The 21,482-nt window shown below is 44.2% G+C and overlaps 1 protein-coding gene across 1 annotated transcript in view; it reads right to left on the bottom strand.

Annotated features, from left to right (window-relative positions):
* Positions 1 to 13,885: 13,885 nt before the first annotated feature.
* Positions 13,886 to 21,482, bottom strand: part of LOC308383028 (mannosyl-oligosaccharide 1,2-alpha-mannosidase IA-like) — a gene marked incomplete at both ends in the record, with an annotated part of 141,892 nt that continues 134,295 nt past the window's right edge. The window contains 5 exons of the mRNA XM_080860607.1: positions 13,886 to 14,015; positions 17,296 to 17,411; positions 17,765 to 17,937; positions 19,975 to 20,194; positions 20,521 to 20,636. Of these exons, the coding sequence (XP_080716733.1) occupies positions 13,886 to 14,015; positions 17,296 to 17,411; positions 17,765 to 17,937; positions 19,975 to 20,194; positions 20,521 to 20,636 (755 nt within the window). The remainder of the gene's footprint in view (positions 14,016 to 17,295; positions 17,412 to 17,764; positions 17,938 to 19,974; positions 20,195 to 20,520; positions 20,637 to 21,482) is intronic.

The raw sequence follows: 21,482 nt of genomic DNA, 5'->3' as shown, positions 1-21,482 counted from the left end.
TGATTTTATTGAGCGAAACATTCGCCCTAATGGTGACGGTGGTGCACGATGATGATAATGAAACTGCGTGTCGGCGCTTTGAGTTCTAAATTCCTGCAGTACTCCAGTATTGCCACAAGGAAATGTACTTACACGAACTAAAACCAGACGTAGAGATACGTCCTTTTCTACGTCTAAGACGGTTTTTATAAATCTGTACTTAGACGTGGATTTGATCGCACGCACAGTCTAAGATCAATTCTGTGTCGTAAGTACGTTTTATAAATGAGGCCCAAAGCGCCGACACGCAGTTTCATTATCATCATCGTGCACCACCGTCACCATTAGGGCGAATGTTTCGCTCAATAAAATCAATTAAACTATTAGAACAATTCACACATGAATGAGATTCACGTCTAATAGGTATTCCGTTTTTATTTCACAAGTGTAAAACATTTCGCTCAATCTATAGCCTATAGAAAGTCTAATAGTGGCTTAGTTTTCATTAGGAGATATAGCTGCATTGGCGTTGTTAGAGGATATTGCCAACTGCGCAATAAGGAGAGAAAGGGTTTTTTCGTGATCGCACACACTTTTTGACACAAGATGATGTATGCCCGATGTTCTTCGCAGTATTATCACTTTATATGCCCGTAATGTATTAGATTTCCATACAGTGCCCAGGAAAAGCAATATGTGTAAGAGGATTTCCTGCGTAAAACAGGGTTCCCAATGTATTTTCATCCAGATTGCGCACACTCAAACAGCCTAGGAAGACCACTTTAATACAGCACATGCCCGTGCGCGGTTGGTAGTGGAGCACAGCAAAGGCATGCCTAAGGGAAGGTGGCGATGGCCAGCGAGACTCCGATGCTGGAGCAGCAGTGCGACAGTTGCGGCCGCTGGTGCTTCGGAGACGTGCCTTCTACATGACAAATACTTTGCTTTTGCCATTACGCCACCAGACAGGCTTTTCTAACGATGTTTTGGCCCGCATCTGCTGTTCCATCAGCAGAACGTCGATGTCAGCCTCACTTTAATTCTTCTGTTTACATGTTTCTTTCTTGCTTGCCACTGTCACAGAGAGTTTGTGCATTGAGGATGCGCTCTGTTTGTGCATTGATAATATGCTGATTAGATTAAATAGGGGCGTTTTGAGGGCGGAGATTCAGTTGCGCACAATTTCACGACCATTTGTGATTTATAACCGAAGGATTGGCGTACACGTGTTTTTTGTGTGTACGTCTGTTTACTGTGGATCTCACTTACGCTCATTTCAGGAAATGTCTTAGACAAAATGTAGGATGGTTTCTACGCAACGTTTTATAAATGAGGCCCATAGACACATGTTTGGGATTACAAAGAGGTTACATCTGAATATATTATTTTGGGTAAAAAGTTTTCCCATCACTCCGTTGTTTGCATGTTTTCTCTGACTAGAAAGGCTCCATTGATTTTGCAGTATGAGCTCAAATTAGTACAGTTACATGACTTCTTACATTTTTACAGGTGACTAGTAATCTGTCATTGCATCCCCCCTTCTAATCTCCGACCGGCCGACCTCAAGCAGATGGGTCCCACCTTATGTGCCGTGGTTTTGCTTAAGGTTCCTTTCTGATTACTGTAACAGGGAGTTTTTCAATGCCCCTGTTGCTATAGTGCTTGCTCTAAGGGGGTCCAGGCTCTGAGCACTAACTGTTAAGCGGCTTGAGACATGTTTATTGTTCTGGCGCTATATAAATAAAATGTAATTTCATTGAATTGAATGTATTACATTTAAAAAGTAACCTTCCGAACCCAGTCAACCCTGATGCTATGCCTTAATTTCCTTCTTCAGACCTTATATCCTGTCCACCGAGGCCTTAGATGTGGGCCTGTGGTCTGTCTTTAAGATCAATAGCATACAAAGCCTTGTGTTGAAATATTCTACCGCTGTTTGTGTGACCAACCCAAATACATGTGTGATCTAAACCAGCGTCATAGAACTCTGCAGTGGTCTCTGTGTGTCACATGTCTGTGTGATCTAAATCAGCGTCATAGAACTCTGCAGTGGTCTCTGTGTGTCACATGTCTGTGTGATCTAAATCAGCGTCATAGAACTCTGCAGTGGTCTCTGTGTGTCACATGTCTGTGTGATCTAAATCAGCGTCATAGAACTCTGCAGTGGTCTCTGTGTGTCACATGTCTGTGTGATCTAAATCAGCGTCATAGAACTCTGCAGGGGTCTCTGTGTGTCACTGCTTTACTGGGAACGTAGGGGATGGGCTGGATGTGGACACTGTGACCTGGCTACTTGTTGATGAAAGCAGTACCAGATCAAACAACCTCAAATAAACACATGTCTTTGTAAGTTTGTGTGTGCATGGGAGAGCGAGAGAGAGAGAGAGATAGAGAGAGAGAGAGATAGAGAGAGAGAGAGAGAGAGAGTGAGAGAGAGAGAGAGTGAGAGAGATAGACAAAGAGAAAGAAAGCATCACTACTGTTGAATATGTGCTCTGACTACCACACCATTGATCCTCGGTCTTTGGCGTCATGGTCTGGGGGCCAGATTACTGCCCAGGAGATCTGGGCTTGAAACCAGGCAGGGTGACGTGACTGATCTCTACCTCTGCCACTGTGCGTGCGTGCGTGCGTGCGTGCGTGCGTGCGTGCGTGCGTGCGTGCGTGCGTGCGTGCGTGCGTGCGTGCGTGCGTGCGTGCGTGCGTGCGTGCATGCGTGCGTTTGTGTGTGTTTACGACAGATCCATGTGTTCCTTCATCCCAATTTGTAAAATATCTCCCATGAGGTAGGAGATGAGAAAACGAGAAAGAAAAGAAACACATCAAAGACTATCATGAATATTAAATAAGAGACTGAAGAGATACAAAGATTAAACACTGTAGCTAAAAATTCATTTTTAAAATATTACAACCCATAGCCTACTCATCTTTCTTATTTATTCTGCCTCTGCAGGTCTTTGGTCCACTGACAACAGAAAGGGAATGAGAGAACAATGCCTCTGGATTGGGATCACCCCCCCTCAATGGCATCACAGTCCCTGGCTTGTGTTCACTGGCATGGTTGGAAATATTTCATTTAACGTCAGGAAACACTATTAGGTATGACACAGTCATAGCAGAGACCCAACTGAACAGCTCATTTGATACTTGGTTAGTTCGAGACTTTGATTTGAAGTTGGGAAAAAAGAGTGCATTTAATTTAGAATGGAGAATCTCCATTGCAAACTTCAAGCATTAGCAAGATGCTCGATAGCAGGAGGGGCAGTGGTGAGCTGACTCACTGTGCCTATGGCCTCTAGTCTCTACTGCTCCCCAGCATGGAACCATTCACCAGATCAGTACACCACCAGTATACTGTACATCTCAGAGATGTATGTTCACAACTTTTGAAGTCCATCCATCTACAGTCCATATCGGTTATCAGTGGACCTGCTGTGCTCGGCGCCCTGCACCATGGATATCTTTTGCCAGGAAAAGGCCTTAGAGTGTGTGTCCCTAATTGACACACCACTGACCGTTGGGTTTTGGTCAGATCTGTCTTTGTTGACCTTTCAGTGGCACAGCTGTTGCTCTGAGGATCCACGCACACACACACCCACACACACACACACACACACACACACACACACACACACACACACACACACACACGCATGCGCACGCATGCACCCACGTACGCACGTACACACAGAAATATACCAAACACATCATTAAATCCAGAGGCCCTCAGGGGTAGCTCCAATAACCCCCAGATCTGAGTTACTGAACTGGAAAGAGTATTGGAGCACAAGCCAATCCAATCCAATCCAATCCACTTTATTTATATAGCACAGTTTAAACAAACACATGGGTTTCCAAAGTGCTGCACACAGAAAAAGAGATAAAATAAGTATAAAATAAGTAAAACACATGACCCACCCAACACTTCTACATCACATCAACACGCCATCTAGTGTCCAAAGGCCAAATAAAAAAGGTGTGTTTTTACCAAGGTTTTAAAAAGACACAGGGATGTAGTTTGTCTAATATGGAGTGGCAAAGTGTTCCACAATTTTGGGGCTGCTACCGCAAAGGCACGTTCTCCTCTGTGTTTTTGCCTGGTACGGGGTGTGGCCAGAAACAGCTGGTCAGCTGACCTAAGCGAACGGCTAGGAGTGTAGGGTTTGAGCAGCTCGGAGAGGTATGGTGGGGCAAGGCCATTTAAGGCTTTAAACGCAAATAAAAGTATTTTAAAATGAATCCTAAAACGTACAGGTAGCCAGTGCAATGAAGTCAGAATAGGTGTAATGTGGTCGTACTTTCTAGTGTTAGTCAAGAGACGAGCTGCGGCATTTTGAACTAATTGTAGGCGGGCAATGGAGGCCTCACTAATCCCCATGTAAAGTGCATTACAGTAGTCCAGCCGGGTGGTCACAAATGCATGGATCACTGTTTCAAAATGCTGTCTCTGAAGCCAGCATATACGGTATGATGCACTACCCTTCCATTTGACTTAAGACCTATGACAAAGATTACACATTTTTTTTATATCTATGTGGCACACAAATGTACTCATTGTATGCAATACTAGAAATGTGGGCTCAGTTTTCTTCTTAATGAATACATAACTATAAACTAGTTTAGCTCAAATAGAAATGAGTTGTGCTCAGAAATATATGCCACGCTGCCCTTAGCCCCTAATAATGGTTCTGGTTCTGTGAAGAGCTCTGTTCTGAGTTGGCTTACCTCACGCCCTCATTGACTGACATCACTGCTGGATGTTAACAGTTCCAAGATCCATTTTATGTCACGGCTAACAATCAGCATTTCCACCTGCTGCTGGAACATTCTGATATGCAATGCTTTTAGCTTGACACTCTCTAGAGAGCATGTCTCCCTCTCTCTCTCTCCCCCCCCCCCCTCTCTCTCTCACACACACACACTCTCTACCTCTCTCCCCCTCTCTCTGTCTTTCTCCCTCTCGGGCTCAGTCCGTCTGATAACACCTCACTGAGACTTGCCAAAGAGTCGCTTTTGCAAGCACTTTAAATGATGGCATGCAAACAGGAGAGAGGGAGAGAGAGTGGGAGGAAAGGATAAAGTAAGATGTGAAGGGAGAGAGGAGACAAGGTAAGTGGACTTAGAAAGACCAAACATCCAAGAGAGTCCAAACATCATCCATCTTTGTTACATTTTACATTTACATTTACATTTAGTCATTTAGCAGACGCTTTTGTCCAAAGCGACGTACAAGGGAGAACAATCAAGCTAAGAGCATTAAAAAACCTGGTGTAACAATAAATATTGCTTATAAAACGACATAGAAAGAATAAAAAAAGAAGTGCGGGCCTGTTGCTGCTTAAGTGCAGGTTGAGCCAAGGTGCCAGTTTAGGAAGAGAGGTGCTCTTTGAAGAGTTGGGTCTTCAAGAGTTTCTTAAAGGTAGGGAGGGACGCTCCTGCTCTGGTAGTGCTAGGCAGGTCGTTCCACCAACGTGGAACTACAACTGAGAATAGTCTGGATTGCCTTGCTTGTTAGGACCAAACTAAATGTCCTTTACCTAAATAAATCGCTAGAGGCTTCTGATCAGAATGATGTGCATATATTGGTACCCAGGAGATGTTGGTCACATTATGAGTGCTTCCTGCTTTGTGAATGACACCTTTCAGACATGTGATCCAAATGTGGAACAACACATTTCTGGCTACACAGCAGCCCCACTTAAAATAAAGCCTCCCATTAAACTGTTTCAGGTTTTTGGATTTAAAAAGCTCCTGTGGGGATTTAGCATCACTTCTTTTTTATATCAGTCATCACGAATGACTCTACTCAAAACAAACCAACAGCAAAATCACCTGTGCACGCACCTGTGTTGGATTCATTCGTGAATGGAATTGTTTTGCCAGATTTGATGGTCTGAGACCTGAGGGTCTTACTTGTGTGTAGAGGGTGAGGGACTAAAACCTGCAGTTAAACTACAAAATGAACACCATCATGCAAACCGAATAGGATATGACACACAGGATATGACACGGATCACCACCATGGTGTTTTGTGCAGATGATGAGTTTATGTAACATATGTACATTATGTCATATATGTGCAAAGAAAAGACACTATATACCATGTGACAATACATAGTGTATATTGTTATATAAAGCTCTATGGCAGAGCTCACAGACAGGATGACTGGTATCATATATAAAGACATGATTGGCAGGGTAGGGCTAGGGCAGGGCTTGGGGGGTTCAGCACTTCTCTAGACACACAGAGATTTCATGCAGATCACTTATGACCCTAACGATCCTCTAATCGGTTTTAATGATGGAAGAGCTTGGTCTGGTTGGTCCACTAGACCATATGAGATATTCAGAGAAAGAGAGAGAGGGAGAGGGAGAGACAAAGGTAACGAGAGGGAGAGAAAACTGTGAATGAGTCAGTGTATTTGTATATTGGTTTGGCACCCAGGTCTACTCGCGGAGCCTCGCTAATCCACTTGGGCTGTGGCCTGCAGTTTCTAGCCTGTGACCGAGGCTATTGGCAAACACCATCAGCTAGTGAGATAACAGAGCTTTCAATTAGGCAAGAGGAAGCCACAGGCTCAAACACACACACACACACACAGGGCACTGAGCTATTACTTAACACAGCCAATAACGGCAGCCATTCAAAGGGGAAGCTGTGGAAATGCTCCTCCAGTAATGCAAGTAGTTATTAAGGAGATAGAGAGAGAGAGAGAGAGAGAGAGAGAGAGAGCGAGAGAGAGAGAGAGACAGAGAAATATTCAGGCAGCCAAAGATGGATGAGGGGAGAAATGGGGCAGTTTAAGGTGCAATCTAGGCTGCTGATGCAGGTGGAAGTTCATCATTATTCATCATCTTTGTTGATGCAGTGAGCAATTCATCATAATTACTACATGTGAAAGGAGTAGGGAGAGAGGGCAAGTATGGTTTGTGTGTGGGACAGATGACAAGAGGGAGAAAGGGAGTGAACATCTGTGTACATGTTCTTAGATGGATGGTAAGATAAGAAAGTGTTTGTGTGTGGAAATTATAATGGAATGGAAATTGGAAATTATACATCAGTTTTTCTATGTGCAAGTATGCCTTTCCTCTCCAAAATAAGTTTGTAATGGATTCATTTAGCATATTTTGTTCCCCTCAGGGAACCAACTTTGGGCTCTTTCATCTACCTCTGCTGCTGCTGCCAAACTTACCAAACACACACAAACGCACTCGCACATACACATACACATACACATACACACACACTCTCCCTTATGTGAGCACACATCAAACACATCTCCATTACCATGACCATTTTTGTCACCATTCTGTCTACAAAACCACATCATAGCTCTGCTCCACACACACAAACAACTACAAAACATACCCTACCCCCAGCAAACACATGCCATACCATCTGACACAGACAAACACACTCCACACCAGGCCTGGCTTCAGTCAGCACTTTCAGCACCTTCTTTCTCATCTCTCACCTCCTGTGTCTGTCTGTGTGTCTGATGGAGTTGACTGGAAGCACAAACTCTACCCATCTGTCTCAACAAGAAGGATGTACAAACACTGACAAATATCTGACAGAACATATTGATATACACTACCCTACAACATGACAGATCTTCCCCAAAGCTGTGCCTGAACAGGTTTTAATGGTTTTACTAAAAGTAATATTCAACCAACAACCTGGGTCTTTTAATCACCAATTGGTATATAATAATAATGATAATATAATAACATAATGTAAAGCCCTTCATAATTCCTCGCAACACTCCTGCCAAGGCAACCTTTGAACCGATTTCATACAAGGTCAAACAAAGCTCTACATGGCTGTGTATGCCTTTAAAGTAAGTCAGTGCAGAGTTCCAAGATAGACAGACTTGCAAACGAGTTTGTGCGTAGTAACCTTGCATAGAGTAGCATCTGTTCCACAAATGACACTCAACAACAAAAGACATCCATTATTAACATGACACTGATGTCTTACAGTAATGGCTCATCATGATTTAATGATATCATCAAAGAGCTGATCCCGAACTGGTGTAATGAACAGTTGTGTATGAACATTTATATGTGTTTTTGTCTGTGTGTGTGTGTGTTTATCTGTGTGTGCATCTGTGAGTGTAAGTGTTTGTATTAAGGAATGTGTGCATCAGTGTTGCATGTGTGGAATGTGTCTGGTATATGTGCATGTCTGAGTGTGCGATTGTGTGTGTTTGTGTGTGTGTGCGTGCGTGTGTCTGTGTGTGTGCGTATGAAGCTGTCATTACAGTTTGATGGATCACTTCAGCTCTCTGACTTCCTCTGCTAGCTCTGCTGTTACTGATGCGTCTGGTTTGACAGGCACCTGCCCTCAGTATGCGAGACGTACGTGAACGTGACTGATGAGGTGTGTGTGGCTCGTGACCTTTACTGAGCAACCTCCTCCTCCTCCTCCATCCTCCCCTTCCTCATCGATCAACGCATCTCCCCATCTTTCGTCCTCTCCCACTCAGTCCTGCGCTGAGAGCTCTCACTCGCTTTCCTTATTATGCAGAGGAGTCGGATTGAATGAGGAGATGACAGTAATGGAGGTAGAGCAGTTACACACACACAGACACACACACACACACACACACACACACACACACACACACACACACACACACACATACACACACACACACACACACACACACACACACACACATACACACACACACACACACACACACACATAGACAAAGCCACACAGTTGGACATGGAGTATCTTTCCAACCTTTTGAGAACAACACAGTCTGGGTTAGTGTGGGCCGATTGCTGAAAAGTATTCAGACCCCTTTACTTTTTGTTGTTGTTGCAACTTTATGCTGAAATTATTTAAGTTCATATTTGTTTTCCCTTGTTAATCTACACCCCTTAATGACGAAGCAAAAACAGAATTTACCGGGGGAAAAAAAATATAAAAGAAAAAACTGAAATATCACATCGACATAAGTATTCAGCTCCTTTGCTATGGCACTTCAAATTTGTCTCAGGTGCCTCCCACTTCTCTCGTTCATCTTTGAGATGTGTCTACACCTTGATTAGAGTGCACCTGTGTATCATTCAGTTGATTGTACATGATTTGGAAAGACACACACCTGTATATGGAAGGTCTTACAGCTGAACATGCATATCTTGAAGTTTGCAAAAAAAAGCACCAAAAGGACTCTCAGACAGTGAGAATAAAGATTCTTCGATCTGACGAAAGCCAGCTTGAACTGTTCGGCTTCAATTGTAGGCATCATGTCTGGAGGACAGCCACCACTCATCATGGTGGTTGGCAGCGTCATGCTGGGGAGGTTGGTTCCGTCCGCAGCAGGGACTGGGCAACTGGTCAGGGTTGAAAGAAGGTTTAACGGAGCAAAGTACAGAGATCTCTTTAATGAAAACCTGGTCCAGGGCGCTCAGTACTTCAGACTGGACTGAAGGTCCACCTTCCAATAGGACAATGACAATGCAGGAGTGGCTTAGGGACAACTCTGTGAAGAGCCCTGACTTGAACCCCATCGACCCCAGCATCTCTCACCCTTACCCAACCTGACAGAGCTTGAGAAGATCTGCAGAGATTAATGGCAAAAAATCCCCAAATCCAGTTGCAAAGCTTTCTGCGTCATACCCCAAAAGAAGGAGGATGTAATCACTGCCAAAGGTGCTTAGTACTGAGCAAAGGGTCTGTCAATGTGATATTTTAGTTTCTCCTTTTTTAATAGATTTAAACATTTCTAAAATCCTGTTTTTGCATTGCAAGGCTGCAACATAACAAAAGAATTCTTGAATACTTAATGCACTAGTCTAAACAGAGACCTTATCTAGGGAGATATTAATACAGTTTGTGTGTGTGTGTGTGTCACATCTGTGCCAGTGAGTACGTGTTTATAAGGATATGAAAGTGGCCAGGATGAAACAGAGGATAGCCAACAGAGGAGCGAGTCTGAGACAAATACAATCTTGATTTTTGTTGATCCACAAGGAATCTCAAGAACTAGAGCCACATATGCCAGTGATGGTGAAGTCAGTGGATGTCCTTCCAGACCAAATCCCTGCTCATCAGCCAAAACCAGCTTAATGTCCGTCTCTCTTTCTGCTATCCAATACCACCCCAGCAAAACTTAGCAGAGATAAATAAACATAGCTTAGGACGCACCAACAACCAGGGAGGTTGCTGAAATACTATTTATAGTATACTACACCCATATTTCAGTATGCTAAGCTATACCTACTTATAACTGAAATCCTGGCAATCATCAAAGCAAGGCAGGAGCAGACTAGAAAACAGCAGCTAAGGATTTGAGTGGATTTACACAGGGGTGGTTTAAAGCCAACACAGAACTCTAAATGGATAAATAAGGAATGCAGCATGTGAGAGTGCTTGGAATCACTTAGTGCCATTACATGTGTCCAGTTTCCGAGAGTAGTCGGGGTTCAATCAAAGATCCAATTCATGTAACTCCCCAAATCTAGTTTTCCTGTGTCCGACTGAAATCCAATTTACACCCCCAGATAAGTGATCGGATTACGCTGGAAATACATTTCACAACTTATTTACTGTGTAATCAACGGTAGCAAATGTCCACATTTGATATCAACTGACGCGGCCAAGATCTGGATTTGTCACTGCCATGTACCGTGAGATAACACTGTTAACCCCCCATGGATAGAGAAGTCGGGCTTTGGCCGAAATCGGGGTTATGCCATCATGTGACCGCACTAATTGTAACAAGGAGGAAGTCCTTGCCCTACCTCAATTTCTTTCTGAGGTGCAGGGAAGGAGGAGGAGTATCAAGGCTGTGGAGTTCAAAACAAGTTCAGCTCAAAGATGTTTTTTATTGACGGGGCAATAAAAGCAACAGGAAGGAGATAAGAGGAGGAAGCAGGCTCTAAACTCCTCACCGAAGACACCCCCCTAAGCAAATAGATTTCCACCCAAAAAAAAGTAAGAAGTGTTCTCCCGATGTTCCTGTCTTAAGATAATTAAGAATAGCTCCATCGCCTATGGGGGCGAGAGGGGGGGTAACAAAGGTGACAGCCAAATGTGTAACAGCCTGCCATCCCCTCAGGTGAAACCAGTGAACTCTCTGTTCCATATGACCTACTTTCATATCGGTATCATTAATGCGCTACTCTAACTATCATTGCAATTTTTATCCTATTTCATGTTCATCCCCCCTCCCCACTGCCTTGTTTTGCTACACTCAATTTATTACACTGGTCTGCTTTTGTTTATTTCCCAGGTGACATTATGAACATTCAATGTCACGAGAATGTTTAGATTGTGTCATCTTTACATAATACATTACATACTACTTATGATAAATGTCAATTAAAGTTTGTTGAATTGAGTTGCAAGAGGGAGCCAGAGAGAGAGGATGGTGTAAGTATTATGGGATTTTTTTTTTTTTGGACCAAAAAGATCAAACTTCTATACATTCAGCCATATTTTTATTTAGAATATATAAATATATATTTAAGTTTTGCTTTTGTATGCCTCAGTCAAAGGGGTTTGTTCCTGGAAAATACACAATAATTTGGTATTTCAAATCATTTATTTTCTGAACTCCAGAATAAGCTTATCCTAAAGTGGTGATTGTGAGTTTATTAACATACTTTTTCAAACATTGGGAGACATCATAAACCGAGGTAAACAAAGGGCATTCCTAAACTAAACAGAAGTTTTACAAGTATGGTAAATAGACACACAGAGACAAACAGTCCCAACAGAAATGTATTCTGTTGCCTGCATTTGAGTCAAAAATATTCCGGAGTGACAAACTTTTGAATACATTTGCATTTTGCTGTTTACTTTTCTCTGTGTGGAATGCTGTCAAACTCACACACACACACACACACAGACACACACACACACACACACACACACACACACACACACACACACACACACACACACACACACACACACACACACACACACACACACACACACACACACACACACACACACACACACACACACACACACACACACACACACACACACACACACACACACACACACACACACACACACACACACACACACACACACACACACACACACACACACACACACACACACACACACACACACACACACACACACACACACACACACACACACACACACACACACACACACACACACACACACACACACACACACAACTAGGGGCAGCCGTGGCCTACTGATTAGGGTTTCAGGCCGGAAACCGTAGGGTGGCCGGTTCGATCCCCGATAACTAGGAAAAATGTGGGCGGGGGAAGTGGTAGACCACTGCTCTCCCATGACTACATCCACGGCTGAAGTGCCCTTGAGCAAGGCACCTAACCCCGATCACTGCTCCACGGGCGCCACCAATGGCAGCCTAATGCTCCGGGTTAGTGTTACTTCACTTCACTGTGTGTGTGTGTGTGTCACTTCCCTGGATGGGTTAAATGCAGAGGTTAATTTCAGAGTGTGTGTGTCTACACCACCTCTGCCATAGAGAGGACTTTCACTTTCACGCACGCACACACACACAAAGAACCACAGAAGGACATAGTAAACAAGAGAGAGCGACAGAAAGTGAAAGTCAGTTTATTTCCTCCTTGTTTGTCTTTTCAGATGTGTGATATCATGTGACCTGCATGAGATCCCAAGCATGATTATGGCAAGGTTTTGGTTTTGGATCTGAGTAAATGGCTGATGGTTTTCTTTAAGCCCAAACTCACTTCTATCACTGGGCCAATTCATTGTCACTCTAAACTGAAAAACTGGTACCCCCTCTTCGTATTGAAGAGTGACCGCAGTGTGTCTATGATGAGTTTCTTTATGAAAGACTTCAGGGCTCACTCATATAAATCATTGTTTCTGTTCCTACATTAGCACATATGTAAGTATTAAGTAAACATGGATGTAAAAAGTACCAATTCTATTGGTGCCAAAAAATGCCAGTAAATACTGGTTTTTAACAAGTGAATAAAAAGACAGAAGGTTTTGGATTTTTTTTTTACACAAAGTTTTGCGTCTAACATTGGGCATTTTTTTTACAGTATTTGTACAATCTGCAACTCCTTAGCAAGACCTTTTTTTAGTCCCTTGATGTTTGTGAGGACCGCCCCCTCTACCACCATAACTCAATCTTCTTAGTCCTGCTCCCACAGGCCCCTGCCACAGCGCGTCTGAGATGTTTCCAAAGTGGGCAGGATTAAGCAGTATCTCCAGGCAGCTCTGGTTGATGGGGCGGTTGGGACTGGTCAGCGGGGGGTGGATTTTTGGCTAATCCACCCTTGTGTCCACTGGACTGGGATCTGGTGGAGTTGTTTTTTTTTTCTTGCAGCTTCTTCCGCAATGCCCTGGACTGTCCCTACAGGGGAGGATAATCATCAGCGGGTACAGCAAGTTAGTCATGCAGAAAGTATGTCAGACAAAATGGAAAGACAGGTAGGGGAGAGAGATCTTTTTAAATGTTGTACTTGTGTGTATGTGAATGCGGGTATGTGTCAATGTGTGTGTGTGCTAAACTAACAGGAATAACCCAAACTTTAGAATACATGAGAATAGTAGGCATCACCTCACCTAATCTGAGTAACACCACCACGCCTCCACTTGAGCCACCAGGGACAGCATGGAGACTTCTGGAGGACTGCAGAGGATCCTCAAGGCACGACTCCACCAGAGGGGCTGGTTTTACAGGGGGATATGGGGATGGGGGGGAGACCTTTAGTCCCCTAGTCTTGTTCTAGTCCTGGTAGAGAGCTGGTCATAGGCTCCAGACCTGGTGATCCAGGTCCAGGTTAAGTCTAGGGATCATAAATACAACGCCCATTTGAGGCCCTGCCAGAGGTGTCTTAGAGAAGGCGTGTGGAGGTCCATATTGGGTGCAAGGTCAGAGTTCAGAAGCCTTGGGTGGGGTTACTCCACCTCGTTGGCCTGGTTGCTGTTGGGCTCTTTCTTCATGACTGGAAGAGGGTGGGCTTCAGTGTTGAACACCCAGTGCTCAAATGGCAGGAGGTCGTCCTCTGAGAACAACAGATATAAGTACCTGAGAGAGAGAGAGAGATAGAGAGGGAGAGAGAGAGAGAGAGAGAGAGAGAGAGAGAGAGAGATGGAGTGAGGTGAGGAGAGAAAGGGATGGGGAGAGACAGAAAGATAATCAGCCAGGCAGAGTGAGAGGGATAGTGGTGCATTTGTGTGTGTGTGTGTGTGTGTGTGACCAGCTGCTCGGCCTGCAGTATAAGCTCAGTAAACACACACAGCAGCATTTTTTCAACTGCTGCCAACCCACAGCTCTGCACAGCGACAATGCAAATGAATGACTACATCTAAACAGATAATGTTTAACAATTCAGGCAAACTTTAGACTGAACAGTTTCTTCTACAGTGCCCTAAAGAGTCCTTCGTGTCTGTGTTGGAGTGGTGTTGTATACTAGGGATGTGATTAATTTGCATTCAATGACAGTGGTACATTTGACCAGATCAGGACACTGGCAAATACAATGGGCCTCATTCTCGACCTTTTTCTGTAATTCTTCAGAAATGTTTCTTACACGACTTCGCAAAAACAACGTATGAGAAACGCTTCCGCTGCATTCCCGCACTCTTGAAAATGTGTTCCTAAGCAGCCGAAGTCTTCTCAGCTGGGTTCCTTCCGATTAGTTTCTTAGGTTGATGCGCGTTCTCGTGAAAGTGGATTTGCATACATACACGCCCTGCCAGCTCCTTATTAGGAGACGCAATTTTAGAAACGTGTGCTGTCGCAATCTCCCGAATCCACCTCGTAACAGGTGTTCATTAATAAGGTGGAGATATTGTATTACGTTGAACGTCCGAAGTCCGTAAAGCACATTTAATTAGTCACTTTTTTTTTTTTTGTATCGAAAAATAGTCACCATAGGTGTGAAGACCGGTCCCTAGTAGAAGTATAAATTAAAATTAATTCATACATTACTTGGAGATTTGGTTTAGTGTTTATTTATTTATTCACTTACATTTGCAGTGTTCATGTCGTTCACATTCAGTCACTTAGCAGACGCGGCTTTTGTCCAAAGTGACGTAGCCTACAAGGGAGAGAACAGTCAAGCTACGAGCCATGTAGACCTAGTGTAACAATAAATACTACCTCGTATAATTATGACTATAAATGTGAAACGTAATTGTTAATGATACAAATATTCTCGTATTTATTATTATCATAATTATTTTAATCCGAGGATGTCTGTAGAGCTGACGTGAACGCAATCACCAACGGGTTCTTATAAATTCAACCGTTAACCCTTTTACTGTAATACGGAGTTTTTTCAAATGTCATTCCTCAACGCGATTCCTCAAATAACCACAAGATGGCCCGTGGAATCCCATTTGAGAAGATTCCGGTAGAGTTACGACTGCTATTTCGAGTTCTGAAAGTTGTCTGAAGTTCAGAAGAAAGCACAGAAGAAAAAAATAACGAGAATGCAAATGTTTTCATAAATGTTTCCGAAGTGGAGTTCCTTCTGAAATCCTTCGGAAAGTCTTCCCAACTGCTGTCGAGAATGAGGCCCAATGTTTGGAACAATGAAATGTGAAATGTTAAATGTGTTTTTCTGTGTGTGTGTGTGTGTGTGTGTGTGTGTGTGTGTGTGTGTGTGTGTGTGTGTGTGTGTGTGTCTGTGTCTGTGTCTGTGTGTGTGTGTGTGTGTCTGTGGTGTGTGTCTGTGTGTGTGTGTGTGTGTGTGTGTGTGTGTGTGTGTGTGTGTGTGTGTGTGTGTGTGTGTGTGTGTGTGTGTGTGTGTGTGTGTGTGTGTGAGTGTGTGTGTGTGTGTGTGTGTGTGTGTGTGAGACCCATGTCCTTTAGAAGATGTTAAGGTGAGGCTCTACTAAGCCTATAAAAACCCAAGACAAATGGTGTTTGGATTGGGAGGCGTGTTGCTACAGCGACCTTGCAGTGATGGAAACGGGTCATATCTCTCTGCCAGCTCAATTGGTGAGTGAGGGGGGGAGGAGAAAGAGGAGGAGGAGGAGGAGAGTGACAAGAGAGGTGGGACTGTGATCTGTCTGTGTGTGAAGGCCTGTTAAATCATGGGCCAGGCCCAGATAGAGAGTGCAGGAGGTACGTCAAAATACACACACACACGCACGTACGTACGCACGCACGCACGCACGCACGCACGCACGCACGCACGCACGCACGCACGCACGCACGCACGCACGCACGCACACACACACACACACACACACACACACACACACACACACACACACACACACACACACACACACACACACACACACACACACACACACACACACACACACACAGGCACATAGACTATGCACTCACATGCACCACCACCTACACAAACTAAAAGCTGGATGGGGCGAAACACACTTGTCTATTCACGTCTGTCTGTCTGTCTGTCTGTGTGTGTGTCTGTGTGTGTGTGTGTGTGTGTGTGTGTGTCTGTCTGTCTGTCTGTCTGTCTGTCTGTCTGTCTGTCTGTCTGTCTGTCTGCCGCCTGTCTGTCTGTCTTCCTGTCTGCCTGTCTGCCTGTCTGCCTGCCTGCCTGCCTGCCTCTCTGTTTATCTCTCTCTTTCTTCCACTCTGTTATTTTATCTCTCTGTTACTCTTTATATCATCCGTTGTGTCTTTCTCACTGTATTAAGACAGGTTCGGGAGCTTCCTGAGCACAGCTTGACACGGGGAGAAATACAGGCTTCCTGACGACAGCACTTTTTCCCCACACGGATTGCAGTGTCATTGATTCAATTGGTTCTCTCTCCACACGTCTTGTTGTTGTTGGGAGACATTATTGAACCCGCTCTGAAATATTTCTGTGTTTGTGTGTGTGTGTGTGTGTGTGTGTGTGTGTGTGTGTGTGTGTGTGTGTGTGTGTGTGTGTGTGTGTGTTTGTGTGTGTGTGCATGTATAGATGCGCTACAACACCTAAAAATAAAAATAATGGTACATTTTCAATCTGTATTAAACAGAATGAATGATTAAACACACACACACTCTCTCACACACACACACACACACACACACACACACACACACACACACACACACACACACACACACACCACACACACACACACGCACAAACCAGCCGAAACAGCAGGATAGGGGTAGCATCCTTTAAATGTCATTTGTCTTGCTGATGGGAAAGATGAATTGAGCCCTGCTGTAGCCCTTGAGATCAAGAGAGCCTATGTGTTTGTGTGTGTGTGTGTGTGTGTGTGTGTGTGTGTGTGTGTGTGTGTGTGTGTGTGTGTGTGTGTGTGTGTGTGTGTGTGTGTGTGTGTGTGTGTGTGTGTGTGTGTGTGTGTGTGTGTGTCTGTCTTACTTCAGGGTCTCTGCCAGGTAGAAGCTCTGCTGCACATCATCATGGTTGGGGCTGGTGCCGTAGACGTCTCTCACACCACTGTAGCCCCCCTCCACCCTACAGTGCTTCTCCAGAGCCTGAGAGAGAGAGAGGAGAGAGAGAGAGAGAGAGAGAGAGAGAGAGGGAGAGAGAGAGAGAGATTTGGGGAGAATGAGAGAGAACTCCACAGCAGTGTGTGTATATGTGTGAGCCAGCATTTTTTCCCTGGCAGAGCTTGGTGCATGATTGTCAATGTCGGTCAATATTCATATTCTAACACATACTTTTCTCTCTCTTTCTCTCTGCTCTTCTCTCTAGGGAAATGTTTCCTTCCCTCACCTGCTCTACCTTACTCTTCCACTTCAGTCTGTGCCTGTGTGTATGTGTGTGTGTGTGCGTGTGTGTGTGTGTGTGTATATGTGTGTGTGTGAGTGTGTATGTGAGTGTGTACCTGCACAGCCTCCCAGCCCCACTCCCTGTATTTGGGGTCGTGGGTGAACCTCCACATGTACATGTAGGTCTCGATGACCTCTGGCCGCAGGATGAAGTACTTCTCATTCTGCCGCGTGGCGATGGCCTCCACACCCCCATCAAAGCGGAAGGCCTCCGGACCCAGCTTCAGATCTACACACACACACACACACACACACACAGTGGCGCAAAAAGTGGGTATGCGCTGTATGCGGCGCATAGGGGCGCCGCACCATGGGAGCGCCAAAGCGATGGTAAAAAAAAAAAAAAAAAAAAATGTTTGGGGAATTTTCTATATGTAGCTGCTGTTGTGCGTTTCTAAATCATTTCTGCATTTCCTTAATGTTATATAACATTTTAGAGGACTAAACAGACTAGAGTAGGCGCCTCATCTCTTAAGATTCCATAATAGAATTTTGACATAGAAGAGGGAGAGTGAGCACCGTGACCGCTCAACACACAAGCAGTTAGAACTAGGCTACGAGTAGTGAGTTGGTTGGATGGAAGACGGATAAAGCAAAAAAGCTGTCAGGAGCTGAAAACAGAAAAAGAAAGAGGGAAAAAGAGAAGACATGTCAGGGGATGCAACAGCAATTAAATAAGTGGATGGTGAAAGGCAACAGGTAGGTTTTAAGGTGTCTTTACGTTTGTGCTTGGAGGCTTGCAAATAATGTTAACAGACTAGCTAGCAGGCTAGCTAGCGTTTGCTAACATAGAAATGTAGCAGCCAAATGGCTAGTTTAAGCCTCATCAATTAGGCTGATGATAGCTACATTTAGATTTTGGTTAAACCCTACTGTACCAATCCCATGTATGACACATCTCAATTTTATTAAGGCAAAATAACAACTGGAAACGTAACTCTGGATACCATGGTTACCATTAGCTGTTCATGTTAGCTGTGCTGTCAAACATACAGGCTATCTGTTGGCATGGTGCAATACAAGATAAATGGGCAAGGGAAAAGGCACGGCGTGTTATTATTTAGTAGCAACTAAAGAGCACTCTAGAATATTTTGGTAGCAGCATTGTTACACATCATCACCTTAAAAGATCTTTATTTGTAGACTTACTTTTGCGTTTTAAGGCATTATTTTTGCAATGGTTATCATTTTATTGTTAATGTTTGCAACTGTTTATTATTTGTTAACATTGTTACTAATATATATATATATATTTGTGTGTGTGTGTGTGTACAGTATACTGTATGCACCATAGGGCACCATTATGGTAGGCATGCAGTGGCTGATATACTTTAAAATAAACCTTTATTATTTAAAGCCCATACATGATGATGTCTGGCACACTTATTTATTTATTTGTTTAAGAAAAAAAAAAAAAAACGTGTGAGGGGGGGGGGGGGGGGGGGGCTGGGGGCGCCAAAATTGTTGCTGCATACCCCCCTGACATTGGGCAGTTGCACCCCTGCACACACAGAGAGGGAGAGATTTTTAGCACAGCATACACCGTCTTTCCCAGATGTGTCTATAAGTAGAAAGTTCATGGTCATAGAGGAGAGAAGGAGAGAAGCAACTGTCATATTTGTAAGGATTAACGACTGAGAGTGTTCAGGTGTGTACTGATAATCCCTATCTGGTGAGAACACCTTTGAACACAGGCAGTCAGCTACGGCTGCTCTTTTGTGCTCATTGGCAGTAGTTCCTCTTCACATTGTGAACCGAGAGCAACAGACCAAGAGCACTGTGTTGCATTCATCAAGAGGTTAACGGAATCCACACTAGCACAAGTAGAAGGGCCCGCCCGGAGGAACAGTATGGAAAGACTCTGAGACAATGAGAGTTATTTTCTGAGGCTTTGGGGGAAGCCGGATGCAACAGTGCAGCAAGCCAGATGCATTTTAAGGGTTTTCTATTGATTGTTCACATTATTGAGCAGGTCTGGGAACAGTGAAGCCTTGCCATGACTGTCGCAGAGGCTGTAGAGTGTTGCTGCTGATTTGCTTTTGTAGCTGTTGCTGGAGAAAACAAGCAATAACCCTTCATAGCCAGCCTTGACTGGCATCAAGAAGAATAAGACTACAATATCAAGGCCTCAACTCTGGTGTGTGTGAGAGAGATAAAGAGAGAGAGAGAGAGAGAGAGAGAGAGAGAGAGAGAGAGAGAGAGAGAGAGAGAGTGTGTGTGTGAGTATCTGTGTATATGTGTGTGTGTGTGTGTTCGTGTAACTCACTGGTGCGTGCGTAGGACTCGTGGCAGGTGCGGGTGATCTCTGCTGCCAGCTCCATGTGGTGGCCTGTCTGCTGGTCTGGAGCTCCGTCGGCGCCCAGCGCGATCATGCCCCCAGCGAAGCACGTCAGGTGGCCCATCTTGTGCTCCAGGAGACCTCCCTTCCACTCCGCTATGTAGGTCAGACCGCCACTGGACTTACGGATAAGGTTCTTCTCTATGTCCTAGGAAGGAGAGGGAGAAAACGTTTCTGAGTGATTCTTTGTGGCAAACTGTCCATTGGACATATTTACTTGATGGCTGAAACTAAATGCTAAAATCTGACTCCTACGATAACACTTTGATATCTGTGGACATTAAGCAACAGTAAGGACTCTTGGTCGAAGTGTATTTTGTTGGTATCCTTTCACTCCGATTAGTCACCATACGAGGTGTGCCCTTTGACAGGAAAAATAGTTTGAACCAATGTGGTCTGTATGTATGTGTGTGTGTGTGTGTTGTGATGTGTGTGTGTGTGTGTGTGTGTGTGTGTGTGTGTGTGTGTGTGTACCTGGAGAGCATCATAGTAGAGTTTCTTTCCCTCCTCGTCTGTTTTGTCAGACATGATCCAGGCCTTCAGCAGATACTCATAGAAGCTGTCGCCCAGTCCTCCCACCGACACATGATCTGTCAGTTTATTGCCATACATGTGTTTACACTGCAGTTATGAATAATTGTAATTAAATACTTAATCGCAGCCAACTCGACTTAACATAGAAAGTAAAATAGGACAGAAATAGAAAATAAAGCAGTAATTAATAGTAATTATCAAAGTCTGAAGTACAAAGAATATATAAGGAAAAATTAAATTAAAGTGACTGGTGGTTAAAGATGTAAACAGCAAATGGTGTGTGTGTGGGGTAAGGGTCCAATCTCTGTGATATGTGTTTACCAGTGTGTTACTGTAGCATGTGTGTATGTGTGTGCAGGTTTTAGTGTCAGCAGATCAGTGGCATGATGGCTTGCAGGTAAACACCGTCTCTGATCCTACTGGTACAGGGCCGGATTCTCCTGTACAGCTTTCCAGACGGCACACAGACAAACACACACACACGCACATGCACGCACACACACACACACACACACACAAATATATGTTTCAATGACGATACCACTACCACATCTGGATGTCCACAGCATCCCTAAAGCAGGTGATTGGCTGGAGGGCTAATGGGATTCGGCTTTTTGTTGGTTTAGGTTGGTATGTCTGTACTGGGGAGATTACCAGGAGGTTATTTACTGTGTTGTGTGTGCTGGTATGTATGTGTGTGCGTGTTTGCGTGTGTGTGTGTGTAAGTGTGTGTGTGTGTGTGTGTGTGTGTGTGTGTGTGTGTGTGTGTGTGTGTGTGTGTGTGTGTGTGTGTGTGTGTGTGTGTGTGTGTGTGCATGCTTTTGCATTGGTGGGTGTGCAGAGAACTCACACAGGTTCAAAAAGCACATTCCCACCATTTCCTGACTTCTTTGTCAGTCTGT

This window comes from Sprattus sprattus, assembly GCF_963457725.1.
Source record: "Sprattus sprattus genome assembly, chromosome: 2".
NCBI lineage: Eukaryota > Metazoa > Chordata > Actinopteri > Clupeiformes > Clupeidae > Sprattus > Sprattus sprattus.
This window is presented reverse-complemented; position numbering and strand designations above follow the sequence as displayed.